General features: G+C 40.5%; 1 protein-coding gene across 4 annotated transcripts in view; it reads left to right on the top strand.

Annotated features, from left to right (window-relative positions):
- The window catches only part of MYRIP (myosin VIIA and Rab interacting protein), a 410,104-nt gene that overhangs the window by 288,381 nt on the left and 99,669 nt on the right, over positions 1-22,054 (top strand). For 3 of the 4 annotated variants that reach the window (XM_025375655.1, XM_025375654.1, XM_025375657.1), the window contains one exon: positions 21,594-21,730. The exons of the other annotated variant lie outside the window; for it this stretch is intronic. In XM_025375655.1, coding sequence (XP_025231440.1) covers positions 21,594-21,730 — 137 coding nt within the window. The remainder of the gene's footprint in view (positions 1-21,593; positions 21,731-22,054) is intronic. 4 annotated transcript variants of the gene reach the window in all.

Genomic DNA, 22,054 nt, shown 5'->3' with positions numbered 1-22,054 from the left:
TCTGAGTCCCAAATAGATGTCAATTATTAGCCCTAATGGGAAAACCAGGGTCCTCCTACTGCCCCTATGTAGGTGGTCCATATAGAAGAGCAACTCTTTTGTTTTACTTCTTTAGAAGAAAACACCTTTCTTATAATATGACAAATCTGATGAAGATTTTCTTTTTTCTAAGATTAAATAGCTACCATTTTCTTAGTGCTTAACTATATTCAGGCCCTATAGTAGACACTTAAGCATGTTAGATCAATGATGCCTCATAAAACTCTACCAGATAAATATTACCATCTCCATTTTTGTGGGTAAGGAACATGGCACCCAGAGAGGTTAGCGACTTGCTTTTGGTCACTCTGGTGGTAAATAGTAGAGGGCAGTCTGACAACTAGCCCAATTTCTGGAGGCACTGGGATGCTTTTCATAGGCTGCAAACTGGTCCCAGATGTAGTTCCTTTCTTCCCTTCTTGTAGTCAAGTGGGTCACAATTCTACAGAATTAGATTTCTGCTTGAAATGAAGGCCACTTGCCGTAATCTATGAAATTAGTTATTAGGGTTACTGGGATCTGGTGCTCAGAAGTTAACATCGATATAGGTGCCAGGATTTTCCCACCCTTGCCTTTCCCCTGCTCTGCTCTGTGTTCCTGGTTGAGGGTGAGGGGCACTGAGCCCCAAAGGCTGTGCTACCCAGACTCCCTTCTCAGCTTGGCCAATGTCAGGCTATGCTGGGAGGTAGGAGAGCAGAAGGAAGACAGCAGACACGGTACAGTGTATTTCCTGTCTCTCTGCCTGAGGCAGTATCTCTAGAAGCAGCTGTGGCCCCAGCTCCCGGCTCCAGGATGCTACTCCTGGTAACACTGCCTGCTCCCTCATCCCTCTGGCCTTGAGGTGGGAGAGAACCACTCTGTTCCTAGTCTCTGAGATGCCTCACCATTTTCTTCCCAGGAACCTTAACTGTTTCATCATCTATATAACCAATTGTCTATATTAGAGTCCCTCTGAAAAACCCAGAATGCTTTCTCTTTTACTGCCGAGTATGTTATCAGTGGTTGCTGAATCTTCTCATTATGTATTCTACACTCTTGTGTCAAACCCCTGTTAACCTCGGTAGGGAAGGCACCAGGTTCAAGAGGCCAAAGACAAGACCCAGAGCCAGCAAACAAGACATGGAGTTTTAATAGGGGCTTACATACAGCGGGGAGAGTCCAGTGGCAGCAAGCTGGATAGGAGAACTGACTTATATACAGAAATAGTCCAGTGGCCGCAGGCTAGACAACATATCCACCTTCCTACAGTCCAGTGGTGGCGGACTAGGCAGCCTATCTGCCTTCCTACAGTCCANCCTTCCTACAGTCCAGTGGTGGCGGACTAGGCAGCCTATCTGCCTTCCTACAGTCCAGTGGTGGTGGACTAGGCAGCCTATCTGCCTTCCTACAGTCCAGTGGTGGTGAGCTCTACAACATAGTTGCATGGCTCAGTAGCTACAGGCTGGGCAGGAAAACCACAACCACTTCCAAAGAGCATGTAGTTTATACAGCATTTTCACTTAACACCCTCCCCTTAACGACCTCCACCTTCCAGCCTTCATTTAACCCAAAACTCAAGGCCTCAATCCCCTGTATGGCATGTGTCCCATGGGACAGGCCAGGGTTGAGATGTTTATCAAAGACAAGGAATGAATCTCCAGGTTGGTGACACCTGGATTCCCCAGCTTGGAACACACATTCAGGTATATCTGCCATACAGGGACATTCTAAGAGAATGCTTCAATTATTGCCATCGGGTGCATTTATGCTGTGTACACAAACCAAAGCAAAGCTCACAAATCACATTCTTACAATTTTCAGGAGGTATACTTCATTTTTTATAAATCATCAAGGTCATTTTAAATTGGTCATGGATTTTAATTGCTGCTGTGCTTAATTTTTTACCAACAAAGGAATGTTAGCTTAGCTTCATCATTCTCAATTTAGCTTGTTGCAGATTGCTTGGTGTACCTTCTATGTATAATGATTTGAATTTGTATCAATAGTATTATTAGCATTGTATTTTCTTATAACTATTGTATCTGAATTTGGAAGTCGCATTTTAATTATTCAATTCCTCTTCAAAACTTTTTATCACCCAGTTCAGTTCTTTTTCCTTAAAAAAAAAATGACAAGGGGGGAAACAAGTTAACTACTCTATTTCTTTTTCTACTAAGTGGATTGTGGTCAAAATTTAAAAGAAAAAAAATCATGGCTGGGCACAGTGGCTCACTCCTGTAATCCCAGCACTTTGGGAGGCTGAGGCAGGCAGATCACTTGAGCTCAGGAGTTGGAGACCAGCCTGGCCAACATGGTGAAACCCCCGTCTCTACAAAAAAATACAAAAAAAATTAGCCAGGCATGGTGGCGGGCACCTGTAATTCCAGCTACTCAGGAGGCTAAGGCAGGAGAATCGCTTGAGCCTGGGAAGCGGAGGTTGCAGTGAGCTGAGATAGAACCAGTACACTCCAGCCTGGGTGACAGAGTGAGACTCTGTCTCCAAAAAAAAAAAAAAGCCATTCCACCTCCGAAAACACCCAGCTAATTTTGCTACACATGGGAATCTTGCTAAAATGCAGATTCTGATTCAGCAGGCCACAGTGTGAGTGTGGTGGTCTGAGATTACACTTTTCTATCTAGCTTCTAGGCCATGCCCACGCTGCTAGTCCGAGAACCACACTGGGAATAGCAAGATCTTCAGGATCTCACAGAGTCTTTCCCATGTAAACTCTTAGTTTGCACAGTGCCCTACTGTGTTAGGGAAGAAGGCCTAGGAATGCCTTGCTTCCTCACTGGCAGCCAGGGCGTGAGCAGTGTTTCAGTTCCCTCCTTCTCACAACTGTATTGTTTTAGTCTAATGAGCCAAAATCAACCTGGCATTCCTAGGTGAAACTTTAATGTGATTGTAATTTCAGTGCTGTTCTATGTGATTCCAGTCTGTCTTCTAATGAGAATACACATGTTTACAAATTTACTTGTGTCATGGAAAAAGAAATTAGAAAACTGCTTACACAACAAGTGCCTTGAAGTGATTAGTATTCGCAGTATGATGTTAAGTAGGTTTTTTAGGGAAACAATACAGTGATTTTAAATTTTATTCTGATTCTTTGATTCACACAGCTTTCTATTTGCTTGAACTCTGAAGCAAAAACCCCAATTTGCCCTAAGAACACTACTAAGATTTCTGGAAGAAAAGCAACCTGATCAGATGTCAAGGCACTGACCCAAGAATGATGTCTACCGTCTGTTCCCAGATTTGCTTCTAGTTTAGTCAGTGACATATCAGCAAATTACTTGTTTTCATTTTCCTCAGTAAAATAATGATAATGATCATTTATACTTGCAATATACCCATTATTGGCTTAATACTACCTATGGATCAAGGAGGTCCTAAATCTATATTTCTAGTCCAAATTTCTACCTTCCTAAGAATATACATATGTGTGTTTGTGTGTATGTATGTGTGTGTGTATATATATATATATATATATATCCAGACTGGTATATCCAAATGCCCACCAGGTCTTACCACCTGGGGATGTGATGGGCACTGCAAATTTAATTGTCCTACCAAAACTTTCTGCCTTCCCTCTAAACCTGATCCTCTTCCTATATTCCTATCCTGGCTAGTTATATGACCATCACAACCCATGCACCCGAACCCAGAAGCATCATTTCCTCTTACAATGTGAGCTCACTGGGCTAGCACTTGGTCTTAGTCACCTTCATAACCCCAGTATTTTGAACTAGACTTGGCACAGCAAAATGCTCAAAAAATATGCCTGTATTGAACTAAACTCCATAAAGATGGATGGTCCAGACAAACCTAGAAGTTGTTTATGAGAATTTTGAAGAATTGCCATTGTGAAAAATTGCAACCCATCTACCTGCCCCCATGGTCCAAAACAAATGGGAATACAGCTTTTCTGTTAGTGATTTCTATGCCAGGGTATAGTGAACTCCCATGAATCTAAACTCCATATAAGCAAAGCTTGGTAGTGTTTTGATTCTTATTTTTACATTCTGTACCAACTCTTACCTAGATGTGTCTCTATGTTTGTTATTTTTTACTGTATTTCTTGTAGCTTGTCACCCTCACTCTCAGATGCATTCCTGCTATGTGCCAATATTGTAATAGGTGCTTTGTGACATTGTTTTTAATTTCACAGCCTGTGAAGTAGATTTTATAAACATTATTTTTAAGTGGGAAGTAGGTTCAAAGAGAGTACATGACTCTCCCAATATCAAACACAAGTAAGTGAGGAGGGTAGAGCTCCCATCTTATTCTCTCTGTGGCTACAGACCTTCATAATACACTTTCCTCTAACTTGGAAAATTTCATCAAAGTTGTAGTATCTTTCTTCTCTTTATAAAATAGTATATGTTTATGTGATTTGAAAAAATAAAGTTACCCATATTACCACTATTTGAAGATATCAGCAGTTACATTTTGGTACATTATCTTTCAGGGTTTTCTTTTTCTATTTATAGCTATGTTTTTAAACATGCCACATTGTTTTAATTATTATATATTTGTAACATATCTTAACATCTAACAGGACAAGTTTCCCCTCCCTCATATCTCCTCTTTTCCAAAACTTTTCTTAACTAGAAAAAATCCCTAATTTTTTTTAAATGAGAGCTTCTCTTCATCTTCTTCTACCTTGTAGGAAGGCCCCTTCTGAATATCTAGACATATAAACAAGGGTTCTCTCCATGTAGAAAAGACTTACTTTGAAGTAGCTTGGGTTGGGGAGGCTGTCAATAAATAATAGCAAAATGAATCTAAAATGTGCTTATATCATTTTTTAAGAAATCAAATTTTTAATGCTTATAGAATCAATTTTCTTCTGAATGCCTTCCCTGAGCTGGGAATTAGGGAGGACATTGAGACACCAAGTAATAAGGTAAGGCTGAGAGGGGTTAAAAAAAAGACTTAGAGGGTTTAGAAAATATGCTATTGTCTCTACAGCTGCAGAAAAATGAGCCTCACTTTTTTTAAAATTAGAACTTACAGAACAGAAGTTTACTCCGAAGCATATCACCCACCAGTTGCCACCTAGGCACCTAAGAAGTTCTCAAATAAATGTTCTTTCCTCCCTTTAACTGCAAACCCAGCAGATAAGCCTGTAGCTGTGAAACAAAGGACACTCTGCTTTTACCACCTGCCCACCTGTAGCTCCTAAAAATGATGTTGTCACATTTTCATTCCTCAAGAGCTGGACTGTTCTGTGGCTAAGCAATTCTCCAGAAGCCCAAGAGCTCTGGGAGTGAGAAGTGTAAGGCCAAATTTGTATATTTTTCTGGGCCAGGGCCCTGAGCTAAAACAGGCAGGGGCCCTGGGTTCCCCTAGGATTTTGACCTCTCAGTGAATCTGATACAAGATGGGACCCTTTGGGAAGCCCCACCCTGGGGGCATGAGGGTACTGCCTAGCCTTTCCTTTTCAGCTTGGACGTTGGCCGCCCAGAGGGTTGCCTCTCCACCAGCCTTCCTCTGGGGTTGGTACAGAATCTCTGCCTAACCCCTCAGGGCATGAGACTGATACAAAAAGATGGGCATAGCATCCAGTGGCTGATCCCACCAAAGGCACACAGCATGTGCTGGCAGTCCAGCTGGGACTTGGACTCATCACCCATCCCAGTTCAGCCCTCCTTCCTCAGAGTCTTCCAGCATATTGCCTTTGTTGAAGCTAGTGCACTGCCATGGAGGTGCTCATGTCAGCTGATGGAGCGCTGGCTCATGGTGGAAACTAATGAAACTGTAATAGACTGACATGTGGTCAGAGGTCTCTGTGGACACCTGTGTGGTATTCAGTGCTGAGGAGAACATAGAAGGCCACACTGTGTGGTGCCTAGAGTGATGGAACTGAAGGAAGAAGACAAAGTCTGCATAAACAACAACAGTGCAGGGCTGGAAGGACTGCTCAAGAAATTCATGTCTATTGAGTCAGTTGTGAAAATAAGAATTCATCCACTCACTGATTAGGAACCCTCCTGTGACGCCAAGAAAGATAAAAGCTTAAGAGGTGCTCACATCTTAGGTATACAAAAAAACCAATATGCTGTAATCATGTTCCGTTTGCAGAGATCATCTTAGGAGGCCTGGTGTAATAGGACAAACAACAAGTTGTGTCTGCAGAATGCATGGGACCAGTCATGGGTCCTTCTCTTGATGGATGCTTAACTTAGCAGCACAGGCAGATCCCTAAATAATTAATTAAAATAGTGCTGTGAGGTATCGTGACAAAGATTTATGCTTAGAGAAGAGGTGAGAAAGTTGGATGAGGCTTTATTAACAATAATGGGGGAAATAAATAGAAAGTATGTGTGTTTAGAGGCTGGGCACAGTGGCTCATGCCTGTAATCCCTAGTACTCAGGAGGCTGAGGCAGGAGAATCGCTTGAACCCAAGAGGCGGAGATTGCAGTGAGCCGAGCTCGCACCACTGTACTCCAGCCTGAGCAACAGACTCTGTCTCCCAAAAAAGGAAGAAAAAAATGTATGTTTTGAATTTTGTTTGGTCATACTGTGGAATGTTTCCGACATTCTCAGCAGTTTTTGGCATGCTATAAAGACACCCATCTACAAATCGTATAGATTTGACGACTCTCATGGACCCACCAGCATAGATTTTAAGAAGACAAAACATTTTCCAATATAGTTAAAGCTCTATTGTGACTCTCTAACTCCATTTTCTTTTCCCTCTTAAATTGGATATATTGTTCCCATGCATGTTATTTCATTTTACAACTTATGTATGACTAAAAAGATGTACACTAGTGCTCTGTGTGGTGTTTTCAGATTACATTAATGGCATCATGCATACATAAAGTTCTGAAGTTTATATTTCTACATTAAACGTGTTGAGAAGCATAGACTTGGTTTTTTATTTAATATCATTGTACATATAATCTCTTGTTAAATGAATTAATCACAGTTTATTTCATCATTGTCTTACCTTGTTCACACCACACCAGCCACACTGACTTTGTTTACTCAAACATGCAAATGGTGTTCGTGCCTCAAGGCCTTCGCACTTCCTGTTCCCTCCACCTGGAAAGCTCTTGCCCCAGATTCTACATGGCTCACTCTCTCTCCTTGCCTCTGTACAAAAGACACCTTCCCTAACCAGCCTGCAAACATAGCTCCCCTTCCCCACTCAGTCACTTTCTCCTCCTCTTATTCTGCTGCATTTCTTCTCATGGCACCTGCCACACCAACATAGAATAGATCTAGTTATCTGTCAGCCAACCTGCCTGTTGTTCTAGCATGTGAACATCATGAGACTGGGAGCCTTGCCCGTCTTGTCCACTCCTGTACACTCAGTGTTTACATCAGCATCTGGCACATGCTGGGTGCTCAGTATATATCAGATGAATAAGTGAATGAGTGAACAATGACTGAATGAATGAACCAAGGTTGCTTACATTTTCTTCAGTTATAAGCAAATCTTCAGTGAACACCCTTGGGACACATGTGAGTGCCTCTCTGGGGAGATTCCCAGAATGGAATTGCCGGGGATGGCCCTCCTGCAAGCACTTTGTCAAGTGTAAATCTCCATACAGAAGAAAAAGACTATTTGGGGAAAGGAGGAAGTTAGTCTCTTTAATCTGTGAAGATGCTTATTTCTGATGGGAGGCAGCATGCAGCCATTCCTCCTGCTGTTTGTTCAATGTGCAACAGAGCTTCTCACCTCTCCGCCTACCCAGACTGCACCTCTGTTAAACCCCAGCTCTCCTCATCTGTTCCCTTAGACACTCTCAGAGTGGGACACCTGACACTCCCCATCTACATAAACTTCCTCTAAAGCACTCTTGACCGTGATGAGGATAGTGATTGGTTTTATTGTGTCAGAGATGAGTATTTTACTGGATTCTTCTCTCAACTACTCACAAAACCCCATGGTGCCATTATTATCCCTGTATTACAGGTGAGAAAATGGTGGCAGAGAAAGGTTAAGTAATTTGCCCAAAGTCACACAGTTAAGAGGTGGTAGAGCAGGGACCGGAACCCAGGCTCAGAACCTGTGCTAATAATGGTACTACTGATAACGTGGACTTCAGACTGCACAGTGTTCTGTGCTAGACTGTGCAACATGCTTTATGTTCTATCTGTCATTTAATCTCCACAGCCAAGTTGTAGGAGTAGGAGCTATTGTTTCCCTTCTGATGAAGTTGAAGGCACCAAGAGGTAGAATAACTTGCCTGACGCGGCACTTCCAGAAAGAGAGAGCTCCAGAATTTGAATTATTTTCTCCCTGGCCCCAGAGCATTGTCTTTATCCATAGTGCTGTACTTTTCCAGTGTAATTCCAAGGGACTTGCCCAACCTGTCCTGGAACACATCACTCACTCATTCCTTCCTTCAGGGGAAGCTTCAATAGAAAGATGGCCACACCCCAACCTCTTGCCTCTGGTCTTTAGGGCACTATCTTATCTTGACAACTATATGAGCTCTTGCAGGACAGATCTGGTCATACATCTATGTCATAAATTTATTTACATCATCTGAGCAGCAGTCTGTTATCCTCGGCCTTGCTTTGTGTCCCATCAGTAAAACGCTTCATTACAATTATTCTCCCTAGGGATATGGAGCAAAGTAGAAGGACAGGTCACCATAGAATCTCCAAGAACATATGTGTTCAGGAAACAACACTTTTGCCAACAAATGATGCTGTTGCCTGCATTAGGGCACATGTCCCCTCCTGAGAATCACTCATTTGCAGCATTTGGTACAGGACAAATGCACAGAGGCCATGCAGGAAAGATGTGTTCACTCACATTCAGACTCTGCTGGCACCCCCAGTGAGTACCAAGGGTCTGGTCTTTCTCTGGGAGCTCTTGGTTGAGCTATCTAATTCTTCCTCTAGCCCTGTAAGGCACAACCTATCCCATTTTGCAGATGAGAAAATGGCAGCTCAAAGGACTTAAAGTAATGAATTCTAATTGTGTTGTCATTGGTAAATTTTGAAGGTTTGCTGTTGATTATTTCCAAAAGATCGTATTAAAATTTTCAATTTTTAGAGGAATTATGACATACTGAAAGATAAAAATCAAGAAATGTTTAAACTTTTTAATAACCTAGGTTCTTAAAAACCATTTTATACCAGCTTTCTCTGTCTCTGAGGAATCTTAAGATACTTAACATTTCCCCATAGTTAATAGAAGTTATAAATTTCCATGCCTTTTTTCCGACATTAAGGTTTTTTATTAGCAGATAATACTTTTACATATTATGGAGTACATAGTGATGTTTTGATACATATCACGTGTAGTGATCAGATCTGGGTAATTAGCATAGCTATCATCTCAAACATCTATCACTTCTTTGTGTCAGGAACATTCAATACTCTCCGTCTAGCTATTTGACACTATATTATATATTATTGTTAACTATAGTCATCCTACTGTGGTATAGAACACTAGAACTTATTCCTTCTATCCAGCTGTAATTTTGTATCTTTTAATAAGTCTCTTCCTATCACCTTCTTCCCCCTACCCTTCCCAGCCTCTTGTATCCTCTGCTCTACTTTTTACTCCTATGAGATCAATTTATTTAGTTTCCACATATGAGTGAGAACATGCTGTGTTTAACTTTCTCTTCCTGAAATAACATTATGTTATTTCACTTAACATAATGTCCTCCAGTCCTATCCATGTTGCCATGAATGACAGAACTTCATTCTTTTTCATGGCTGACTGGTATTTCATGGTGTATATATACCACATTTTTTGTATTGCATCTGTATTTTAAAATTATTCTTTTTGGGGGTTAAACCTTATTAAGGTATAATTTACAAAGAGTATGTTGCATCCATTTTATGTGTACAGTTCAACAGGTTTTGACAAATATATACAATCATATAACCACTACCACAATCAAGATATAGAACATTTCCAACTTCTTGAGAAGTTTCATTGTGCCCCTTTGCTGTCAGTCCCACTGCTGGCTCCATGTAAACAATGAGCTGCTTTTTGTCAATGTAGATTAATTTTGCTTCTGTTAATATTTCATGTAAGTGGAATAATACAATTGTAATTTTAATTTAAATATTTTATTTAGCATAACATTTTTGAGGTTCATTCATGTCATTTATATCAGCAGTTCCTATTTTTCCTTTTTGAGACAGGGTCTCCTTCTATTGCCCAGGCTGTTGTGCAGTGGCACAATCATAGCTCACTGCCACTTCGAACTCCTGGTCTCAAGCAATCCTCCTGCTTCAGCCTCCCAAGTAGCTGGGACTACAGATACATGCCACCACACCCAGTTAATTTTTGTATTTTTAGTAGATATGAGGTTTTGTCATGTTGCCCAGGCTGGTCTTGAAGTCCTGGATTCAAGTGATCCACCCACCTCAGTCTCCCAAAGTGCTGCATTTACAGACATGAGCCACCAAACCCTGCCAGCAGTTCCTTTTTATTGTTGAATAATAGTCCATTTGTGCATACAATTTAATTTGTTTACCGATTCACCTGCTGATGGACATTTGATCAGTTTCCAGTGTTTTGGCTGTTATGAACAAAATTGCTGTAAGTTTTCTTGTGCCATCTTTTTATTTTTCTTAAAAAGAAATATTCCATAGGGACTTGCAAACAGAAGCCATGTCTGTGTCTTGGGCAGTGGTGAGACAAGATAGTGGATCTCTATGCCTCATGTACAAGTCTTTGTGTAGATATGTCGTTTCTGTTTAGTTCCATACCTGACAATGGAATTACTGTATTGTATGGCAACCAGTATATATTTAACTTTGTAAGGATTCACCAAACTGTTTTTACTAGCAACATATGAGAGACCCAGTTGCTCCACATCATTACCAGCACTGTGTATTGTCAGTCTTTTTAATATTAGCCATTCTTGTATATACCACATCTTTTATCCCTTCATCTGTTGTTGAACACTTAGGTTAATTCCATATCTTGGCTGCTATGAATATTGCTGCAATAAACATGGGGGTGCAGATGTCTTTTCGGTATAATGATTTCCTTTCATTTGGATAAATTCCCAGTAGTGGGACTGCTGAATCACATGGTAGTTCTATTTGTAGTTTGGTGAGGGACCACCACACTGTTCTCCATAGTGGCTCTACTAATTACATCCCCACCAATAGTGTGTGAGAGTTCCTGTTTCTCTGAATCCTCATCAGCATTTGTTATTTTTTGTTCTTTTGAAAATAGCCATGCTACTTGGGGTGAGATGATACCTCATTGTGGTTTTGATTTGCATTTCTCTAATGATTAGTAATTTGAACATTTTTTCACATATTCATTGGCCATGTGTGTATGTCTTTTTAAAAATTTTTATGGGTATATAATAGCTGTATATATTTAAGGAGTACATGAGATATTTTGACACAGGCATGTAATGCATAATAATCACGTCATGAAAATGGAGATCCATCCCCTTAAGCATTTATCCTCAAAATTAGACTGTCTTACAATCTAATTTTATGATTTTAACTATCTTAAAATATACAATTAAATTATTATTGACTATAGTCACCCTGTTGTGCTATCAAATACTGGGTCTTATCCATTCTAACGATTTTTTTTTACCCGTTAACCATCTTCATCTCCCTCTCCACCTCCCACTACCCTTCCTTCCTAGCCTCTAGTAACCATCCTTCTACACTCTATCTCCATGAGTTCAACTGTTTTGATTTTTACATCCCACAAATAAGTGAGAACATGCAATGTTTGTGTTTCTGTGCCTGACTTATTCACAATGGAGTACTACTGTTCAGCCATAAGAAAGGATGAGATCCAGTCATTTGTATGTCTTCTTTTAAATGTCTTTTCAGATCATTTACCCATTTTTTAATTGGATTGTTTGGTTTTTTGCTGTTGCTTCAGTTCCTTGTATATTCTGAATATTAGCTCATTGTCTGATTAATAGTCTGCCAATATTTTCTCCCATTCTGTAGGTTGTCTTTTCACTCTGTCAGTTGTTTCCTTTATTGTGAAGAAGCTGTTAATTTCATTGCATTTATTTATTTTTGCTTTTGTTGCCTGTGCTTTTGAGGCCTTATTTATAAAATCCTTTTTCAGACCAATGTCCAGAAGCATTTCCCTTATGTTTTCTTCTAACAGTTTTAATACTTTAGGTCTCACGTTTAGTTCTTTGATCCATTTTGAGATGATTTTTGTGTAGGGTGAGAGGTGGAAGTCTAGTTTCATACTTCTGTATATAGATATCCAGTTTTCTCGGCCCCATTTGTGGAAAGGACTGTCTTTTCTCCAGTGAGTGTTCTTGGCACCTAAATCAAAAATCAGTTAGCTGTAGATATATGGATTAAATTGGGGGTTTTCTACTCTGCTCCACTGGTTTATGTGTCTGTTTTTATGCCAGTACCGTGCTGTTTTGGTTACAACAGCTTTGTAGTATATTTTGAAGTCTGATAATATAATGCCTCTAGTTTTGTTCTTTTTGATCAGGATTGCTTTGGCTATTCGGGATCATTTGTGGTTCCATACAAATCTTAGGAATTTCTTTCTATTTCAGTGAAGAATTTCATTGGTATTTTGATAGGGATTGCATTGAACCTGTAGATTGCTTTGGGTAGTATCTGTTGATTTTCTTTTTTTTTGTTGTTGTTGTTGTTGTTGTTGTTGTTGTTGTTGGGAGAAGTCTCACTCTTGTCCCCCAGGCTTGAGTGCAATGACTCGATCTCTGCTCATTGCAACCTCCACCCGCCAGGTTCAAATGATTCTCCTGCTTCTGCCACCCAAGTAGCTGGGATTAAGGCACCTGCCACCATGTCCAGCTAATTTTTATATTTTTTAGCAGAGACGGGGTTTTACCATGTTGGTCAGGCTGGTCTCAAACTCCTGACCTCAAGTGATCTACTGGGATTACAGGCATGAGCCACCGCACCTGGCCTGCCATTGATTTTTTAAAAGCTTTGGTATTTTAAGAGATTATCATGCTTAAGTTTGTGAAACTATACAGAGCTAAGAATCTTTGTGTAATCATCCTCAGGGATCTCAGGGATAACTTGGAATGTTTTTTGTTGTTGTTGTTTTGTTTTGTTTTGTTTTTTGTTTTGAGATAGGGTCTGGCTTCATTGCCCAGGCTGGAGAGCAGTGGTGCAATCTTGGCACCTTGCAACCTCTGCATCCTGGGCTCAATCTATCCCCCTACCTTAGCCTCTGGAGTAGCTGGGACTACAGTAATGTGCCACTGTGCCTAATTTTTGTATTTTTTGTAGAGATGCAGTTTTGCCATGGTGCCCAGTCTGGTCTTGAACTCCTGGGCTCAAGCAATTTGACTGACTTGGCCTCCAAACTGCTGGGATTATAGGCGTAAGCTACTGAGTCTGGCCAACTTGGAGTCTTTTAAAAAATAAGTCAGGGAAATCAAGCATGGACAACTCTGGACAGTTCCAAGTTGGAAAGCTTTTCCCTATAAATCTCATCACCAGGAGAGCATCTCCCTTTCTTCCTAAGCCACCACTCGCACACACCTACTGAAGCTTAGAAGAAGCAGTTTGATTATGAGAGAAAATGCCTGGGACAGAAAGCAGGTAGATTCTGGTTTCTCACACATTTGTGGGAATGATGAAGAACCCATGACCTGTGGGACACAGGCAGTCCAGCCATGCCCAAGATGCCTTTGACCTGGCTTTCCATTCCATCTCCTGACTTACCTAGCACTCTTTGAACAGATTAGTCTGGCAGCACTGTTGGTTAGGGCCCTGGTCTGTTTTGTCACTTCTATACGTCTAACACAGTGCCTGGCACATAGTGGGCCCTCAATACATAGTGAAAGAATGAAAGAATGAGTGAGTGAACAAATGAATGCGTCCATGCACAGACGCAGGATTCCACCCTGTCTTCTATTTCAGCAGCATGCTGACATAAAGATTCTTCTGATCTAGCCTTGCCTGCAGTTGTGCATGTTTAGTCGGAAACCAGACACCTGAGCATGGGCCAGGGAGTTGTACACTTGGCCAGTCCACTCGGGGTGCTGCGGTCCTCACAGCCCGTTCCCCGCACCTCTGCCCATGAGCCACATGCATCCTGTGAGTTTCCTCTGAGCCATAAGTTTTTAAATAAATGCAATAAAATCAGTAATATCAAATGAAGATAATCATGACTGAGCCTTTCCTGGAAGCCCCAAGGAAGAGCTTCCAGAAAAGCTCTCTACATTAACTCTAAGTCAAATCATAATTGAAAACACATTACTACTTTTTCCTGGCAGAAAGTAAATTTATTTTTAAAATTTTATTTTTAATTGACAAACAATAATTGTATATATTTATGGGGTACAATGTAATATTTTGATATATATACATTATGGAATAATTAAATCAAGCTAGTTAACATATCTATCTCACACATGTTATCATTTTTGTATGTGACATAAAGCACATTACTTTTTAAGGAAAAGTTTTCTGCTCTCCAAATCGGCCTGTGGTTTTACAGATTATTCCCCACGATTTACTATTGTCTTCCACCTCCCTGCAGCTCCAGGCTGGTGCCCTAATTCCACTCTGAGACTTAAGTAAGCTGAGGCATTCTATTTTAAGTTCATTAAAATACTTTGGAATGCTGTAGAATTTTGGTATAAGCAGTGAATGGAGAACTCATCCGATGATGCACTTGAAGTCCTCGGGCTGTCTAGAACTTAGAACATGATATTAGGACTCTTGGTTGCAAATAATAAAAACTCAACTCAAAAAGGCTTGAACAAACAAGAGAAAATATTGGCTTATATAATGGTAAAGTCCAGGGATTGACTTTAAGCTTGAGTAGATACAGGTGTTCTAAGTATATCAACAAAATCCTGTCCCTCCCGATTGTCAGATCTGCTTTTGAACCTCTAGGCTTTCATTCTGCCATGGAGCCAGCCCTGCAGAAAGAGGGCATTTGTTACCAAGATCTCCAGTAGAAGCTCCCAGCTCAACCCCAATGGCAAGTGTGAGTCATGAGACCATCAACACTAGTGCCAGGAGTGGTACCCAGTCTTCCAGAACCACATAGACTAAGTTGGAGAGGGAGGGAGGAGTGTCCCAAAAGGAAAAGAAATGTCCCTTTTAGAAGAATGAGGGGCACAGTAACAACTGTCCTCCACTGATACCATGTGGACCCTTCCAGCTGCAGAGCTGAGCCTTTCTGGTGACCATCTGCTCAGAGAGCAGGGCAGTGTGTGGAAGAAGGAGGCTGGAGAAGATTTCTCTTCTGCAGTTGCATTTCTTTTGTGCTTTTAAAGATATCAAATAAATCATAGGCCCAGAGGGTGTGATTTCCAGAAGCAAGGCTTTCTGTATTTCCTTTCTTTTCCGTTACATTATTCTAAATTCTGAAAATAGCTTTATCAGTGTTTTTTTAAATAAAAATGACAGATGCTTCTTATAATAAATTAAAATTCTATAGTAAAATAAATTGGAGAGAGAGAGTCTCTATTCATGCTGGGTGCCTGTGAATAGTACTCGTGCATGATTGCAAGCTCCCAGTTTTTAATCCCTGCTCAAGAGTTTGCTCCTTTGGGCAAGGAACTCACTCTTTCTGCATGTTGATTTATGCACCTATGAAAGAGAGGACTCTTCATTTTAGAGCTATTAGAAGAAATTATCAAGCCCTGTTCTGATGCCAGGCACCTTATTGTTTATGTTATATAATTTAATCTTCAAAACAGCCTGATAAGGTGGTTACTGTCATCATCCCCATCTTATAGATGAAGAAACTGAGGCTTAGAGGGATTAAGTCATGTGTTCAAGACCACACTTGTAGTAAATGCCAGGACCTGGGCCACTTCACCAGCACCCGCACCCATGTGCCTACCACTGCACTGTACTCTGCAAGAATTAAATAAGCTGATGCAAGGAAAACTTTTGGCAGACAGAGCAAGCACTCAAAACATTGTGCTCATTTTTTCATAACAGTGATACTGATTATATGATGAAGTTTTATGTGAAAGAAATTACACATTTGGTATATTGTGTTAGATAAGTGCTTTTTCTCCCTCAATGAGGAAGATAAACCTCTCAATTTCAATTTCAGTTTTTCAACCAAACCAGAGGGGAGAAGATAATGCTTGCCTTCTGCCCTTTCATTCTCCTTCCTGAGCTGCATTTGGGGACCAGAAGTGGGCTTTGCCATGGACAAGTTGGCGACTCTTTCAGGGGTTTCTCTTTAATGTGAGGCCACTTTGAGAGGGACTTTAGAATCTCACACCCTGGGTGGGAAGTGTAAATTGGTGCAAGCTTTCTGAAAAAGTCGCATCTTTGAACCTGGCTGCTTTACTTTTAGGATCCACAACTATGGATATGTGAAATTGTTTAGCTGGCAGCATATCCATCACAGAACCGTTTTTAATGCAGAAGAAATGGGAAGGATTCAAGGTTCAAAGGTTGGAGATCAGTTATATAAAGCTTGCTGTGTCCATACTATGGAGAATTCTGAGGTGACTGAAGATGTCATGGGAGACTTCAACAACATTACAGTCAATCAGGAATACTAAGTGGAAAAAAGTTATAAAACAATGTCTGTCCATCACGTACTGGATTTTATCAAGTGACTACTAGGTGCACTTTAGTGGTCTAGGCACATGGGATACAGGAGTGGGAAAAAAATCTGTCTTCCTTGAGCCTATGTCCTTGAGCCTATAGATAACAAACAAATTAATAATTAATTGTCAATATGTTGATATAGTGATTATTGTTATAATTACTTAATCATAGACAATTACATATCACTAAATAGGTACAAAGAAGTATTCTATAAAAATATAAGGAATGAAAATCAGAGTAAGAGGACAGACATGTTGGCGTGGTGGTGGCATTTTTGCAAGGGTCGTCAGGGAAGGCCTCCCAAGAGAAGTGATATTTGCACAGAGGCCTGAATGAAGTGTTGGATTGAGCCTGAGACTATCTGTGGGGAACTGTATTATAGGCAGAGGGAACAGCAAGATCAAAGCCAGTGTGAGTATGTTTGTTAAAAGATAGTGTGAACATTGTATGTACTGAAAGACACGTGTGCTCAGGAAAACCCATTTGTGGCTTTTTCTCTTCATTGAAGTCACTAACCATTTAAAAGGGGCACCTCCCCACTGCCACCATCACTGTTTCCTGGCCATTCCAGGTGGCTGCCCTGCTGCTGCCCCACAGCCCCTGTCTGCTAAACTTTGTGGGAAGAGGGAGCACGTCCTTTCTGTGAAAAAATTTGGTCTCTCAGAGCTGCTCTGGCCCTGGAGCCCCTTCAGCACCAACCAGCTTTAGACTGACCTCTTGGTCCCTGCCTTCTCTGTGTGCCTGCATGAATACACACATACAAATGCACATACACATGCATGCACACACATACACATGAGCACATGCACATTTGCATGCATGTATGCACACACACACCCCCCCACCATGAGTTCCAGGACCCCTCCCAATCTCTATGTAGGCTGATTATAAACCACCTTGCATGGAAGTCTGAAAGAACACTCATCTAATGTCAGGTTCCAGTAGTATTGGGGTAGTTTTCTGAATCTTCTTTTGCTTGTTTTTATTTCAGTTTTTGTAATAATACATGTACTTGGTTAAAATAAATTCAGCCAGTAAAAGATATTAAAAGGATTTCATATCCCCAACTCCTTACCAAGTCCCAGGCCCCCAGGGAATCACATTTAAACATTTCTGGGGGCTACCACAATAATCCTAAATAATATGTTTATCTTGCTGTTTATTGATCAGTCAACTTTAGACTTTTATGAATAGTTCACTTTTTCCTATCTCCTTACCTTCCCCTTGGAAGTTTTATTAAAACTTTTATTATATGCTGGTGACCTTTATGACTTTAGCGTCTCGAAACCATTATCTTTGGTATGTATACCTTACACAGTCTGTCTTGACTGCATTCTGTAAGATTTTGACTCCATTCTGCAAGATGGGGAAATTAGCATCTCTGAACTACCCTCGTCATTCCTCTTTCTCTTTACAGCCAGGCTTCTATCAGGCTGTCAATGATTTTTAATTTTTCTTTCAATAACAAATGCAAATGTCTTGACAGTGTGATCCTTTTATGCTTTGTCTATAAATAGGGTGAAAACTAAGTAGTTTCTAAATTATATAAATATTATCTTCTAGAGACCAAAGTCATGACTTGAAATTCATGGAGAGAAAAAAAAAAAACTTATTCTTGGCTGTAACACGTGGGCTCCTTGAAGAAAAATGGGTCATCATATTTCTTCTTCCACTCAATTAGTTTACAAAATCATACAACTTTTCATTTGCTTCATAGTTAGACCATATTTTCTTGAGCTCTTTTTGGTTTTGATTTTGATTTTCCCAAAGCTTCTAATGGCCCTTCCTTATTCTTGTTGACAAAAGAAAGATGTGGCTCCTTCGTCACCATTTCTCTTCATCCATGTAGATTCTTAATTATATACTTATTGAATGCCCCATTTTGGCTGCCTACCTTCCAGATCTGCTGCACAATCCTGGGACTTCTCTCCATTGTACTCCTGGGACAGTTTCCTTCTTTTTAGAGTCCAAGATCCTCTTTTGTGGATGGCTTTTGGTTCTCCTGGAATACACCTTGAGAATTTTCTTTTCCAGAAAGCAATCTTACATATCTGCAAATGTCTTTATTTTGCCCTCTTGTGATGATGGATTGGCTGAACATAGAAGTCTAAGTTCATGCCATTTATTCTTAGAAAATTTATGCTCTACTGTCTTCTAACATTCATTGTTATTGACTACAAATTTTAGCATCATTATTTTTATCCTTTTGCAAAATATTATTTTTTTCTGTGTGAAGCCCCTAAGTTCTCCTTATCTTTGAGGATCTGAATTTTCATGAAGATGTAGCAAGGTAGGTTTGTCTGCTTTATTTTGTTTTATGTTCCATTTATTGTTTGGGCAATTGGTAGGCCCTCTTAACCTAAAGACTTTTCCCTTTCTTAGCTTGGGGAAATTTTCTTCTATTATGTCTTTGATTTTATCCCCCTCTCTTTCATTTTCTCTTTTCTTCCTTTTTGGAATTCTGTTAGATGCTGGACCTCCTGAATTGAACCCCCATGTCTGTTTTCTCTTGTATATTCCATATTTTTGCCTTCTTACTGTACATTCTAGAAAATTTATGTTGGTTTTAACTTTTAGATCTTCTACTAAATTTTCTATTGATCCTGTTTTCTATTTCCAATAAGTTGTTGCTTATCTTCTACATATATTTCACATCACCCTAGCCTGTTGCACGGATGCAGTATCTTTTCAAACTATTATGGACATTAATTAGGGTTTAAATTACTTTCAGTACCCTGAGTTATCTTTTTTTGTCCTTTGTTACTTGTTGTTAGTTTATCTTGGCTCTTTCTTCTTATGCCATTGGATTGTTGCAAATGGCTGGTGATTTTTTGTCATCTATTCATATTTTTGAAAAAAGGACTTGGTGAATAAAGGTAACCAACATGGGCCTCCTCTGCCATTGGGTAGATAAGTATTCCCAATAGACCTCTCTTTTGGAAAGAGTTTAGGGCTGAAAGGTGGAGGTGCTTACCAAGAGCTCCAAGTTTCTGAGTTAAGCAGGCAATTGACAGGCTTTGCTTTGGTATACATGGATGACATCTGATGGGCAGGCATGTAGGGGCTCCCCCAATGCCAAACAAGACAGGCTTCTTCTGTATTAGTCCATTTATGTTGCTAGGAAGGAATACTTGGGGCAGGGTAATTTATAAAGAAAAGAGGTTTGTTTGGCTCATGGTTCTGTAGGCATTACAAGAAGGTGCCAGCATCTGCTTCTGGTAAAAACCTCAGGAACTTTTACTTATAGCAGAAGGCAAGGGGGCCTGTGTGTCACATGGTGAGAGAGGGAGCAAGAGAGAAGGAGGGTTGTCACACTCTTTTCAACAACCAGCTCTCAAGTGAACTAATAGAGTGAGAACTCATTACGACAGGGAAGGCAGCAATCCATTCATGAGGGATATGCCTCCAAAGCCCAAACACCTTCCACCAGGCCCACTTCTAGCATTGGGGATCACAGGTTAACATGAGATTTGCAACTGGGACAAATATCCAAACTCTATAGCTTCACTGTAAGGTGTTAATCTCCATATTGAAGTCTTAAATCTAAAGTAGATTGTTCAACTTCAAAAGAGAACCACTTTATCTTTTGGGCCTAAGACCAATCATCCTCAGACCAATTGCCCATTTGTTATGGAGTAGGGATGGGGGACCAAAAGACCTCATTATTGTCTACACAACCATTAAATTACCTTTGTGAGTACTGTCATAATCCAAGGCTGCTCTCTGAATCAACCAACTCAAAATTGGGCCTTCCAGTTAGAGTCCAAGCTCTTCCATCTGTTCTGAAAGACACTGTTCTTTGTTACCTTTAGGCTATCATTGTCAAAATCTCTGATTTTGCTCTCACCCCGATTCTTTCCTTGTATAGATTGTTTTTTATCTTTGGATATCTTCTCACGTTTCACTGGGGTCTGGAAAAGAAGAGCCACTAAATGTGGAATTGTCTTTCCATTGAATTGGAAGCCTTTATATTCCTGTTGCTTTTCTGAATTTTCTAAAATGAGTGTGTATTATTACATTTATAATAAGAAAAATAAGAAAAACAGCTGTTTTCAAAATGGAAAGGCTTTAGAAATTTGTTCTCATCAGGCATAAAAGAGAAGAATTCCTTTTTTTTTTTTTTTTTTCAGATGGAATCTCACTCTGTCACCTAGGCTGGAGTGCAGCGGTGCTGTGGTGCTGTCTTGGCTCACTGCAACCTCCACCTACTAGGTTCAACTGATTTTCCTGCCTCAGCCTCCCAAGTAGCTGGGATTACAGGCATGTGCAACCACGCCCAGCTGGTTTTTGTATTTTTAGTAGAAATGGAGTTTTGCCATGTTGGCCAGGCTGGTCTCAAACTCCTGACCTCAAATGATCCACCTGCCTCGGCCTTCCTAAGTGCTGGGATTACAGGCGTGAGCCACAGCACCCGGCCTGGATCTTGCCAATGTTTTATACCAACCATTGTAGCATTAACCAGGAAACTACTTTCTCACAGTGCTTCAATCTGAATGAGGAAGAGGCTAGAGAATTTTGCTATCTTCCTTGTGCTTTTTATTTTTGCAAGATGAATTAGAAATGTTGTTAATACAGTAAGAATATTAAATATAAAGCCTACTATTAAATGCCCTGAAACTTTGTGGTTTAAAATGTCAAGCATTTATTGGTTTGCTCTTTGGAGTGACTTAGTGGATGGTTCTCCTGGTCGCACCTAAGGTCACTCATTTGTCTCCAAACTATTGGCCGATGGCTTCTTTCACCTGTCTGGGAGTTAGCTGGCTACTGGCTGGGGCAAGAGGGATGATTGGGCCAAGTGTTTCTCATCACACAACAGGCAAGCTTGGGCTTACTCACGTGATAAAGATTGTGGGATTCCCAAGAGCAGCAAGAGAGGAAACTGCAGGGCTCAGCATTCACACAACATCACTTTCACCATTTTCTACGGTCAGAGAAAGTCACAAGGCCAGCGCAGATTCAAGGGGAATAAACTTCACATCTTGATGGATGGAGCTGTGAAGCATTATAGCAGTTTTGCAATTCACCATTTAGTAATTCTAATTTTCTGTTGTCTAATTCTGTTTTCCTCAGGCTTCTGAGGGCCCAGTCTCTGGAATGGTTCTACAATAATGTGAAGAGCCGCTTCAAGCGCTTTGGCAGTGCCAAGGTTCTGAAGAACCTGTACAGGAAGCACCGGCTGGAGAGTGGTGCGTGCTTCGACATTCTAGGTACTCTCACTTCCTGCCACTCTAGGAGTCTTTGGTGGGCTGGTGGGTAGAAGGCCTGGCTCAGGGGCCCTGAACACTGGAGCACACTCACCTGGGACAGATAAATTTGCTTAACTATCCGGCACTAGTGAGAAGCAGAAATAGAAGGACGGATGCCAGAGACTCTGCTAAGTTTTGACTCTTTTGGTTCCAGCATCCCCAATGGGCTAGAGCTTATAAGTTAGAAGCTGTGAACACCAAGTACTTCTACAAATTGTGATTATTTTAATCTCAGATCAAAAATTAGGTATTCTTGATCATCATCCCTTAATGATTAAAATGTTG

Source organism: Theropithecus gelada, chromosome 2 (genome assembly GCF_003255815.1).
Source record: "Theropithecus gelada isolate Dixy chromosome 2, Tgel_1.0, whole genome shotgun sequence".
In the NCBI taxonomy this organism is placed as follows: domain Eukaryota; kingdom Metazoa; phylum Chordata; class Mammalia; order Primates; family Cercopithecidae; genus Theropithecus; species Theropithecus gelada.
This window is presented reverse-complemented; position numbering and strand designations above follow the sequence as displayed.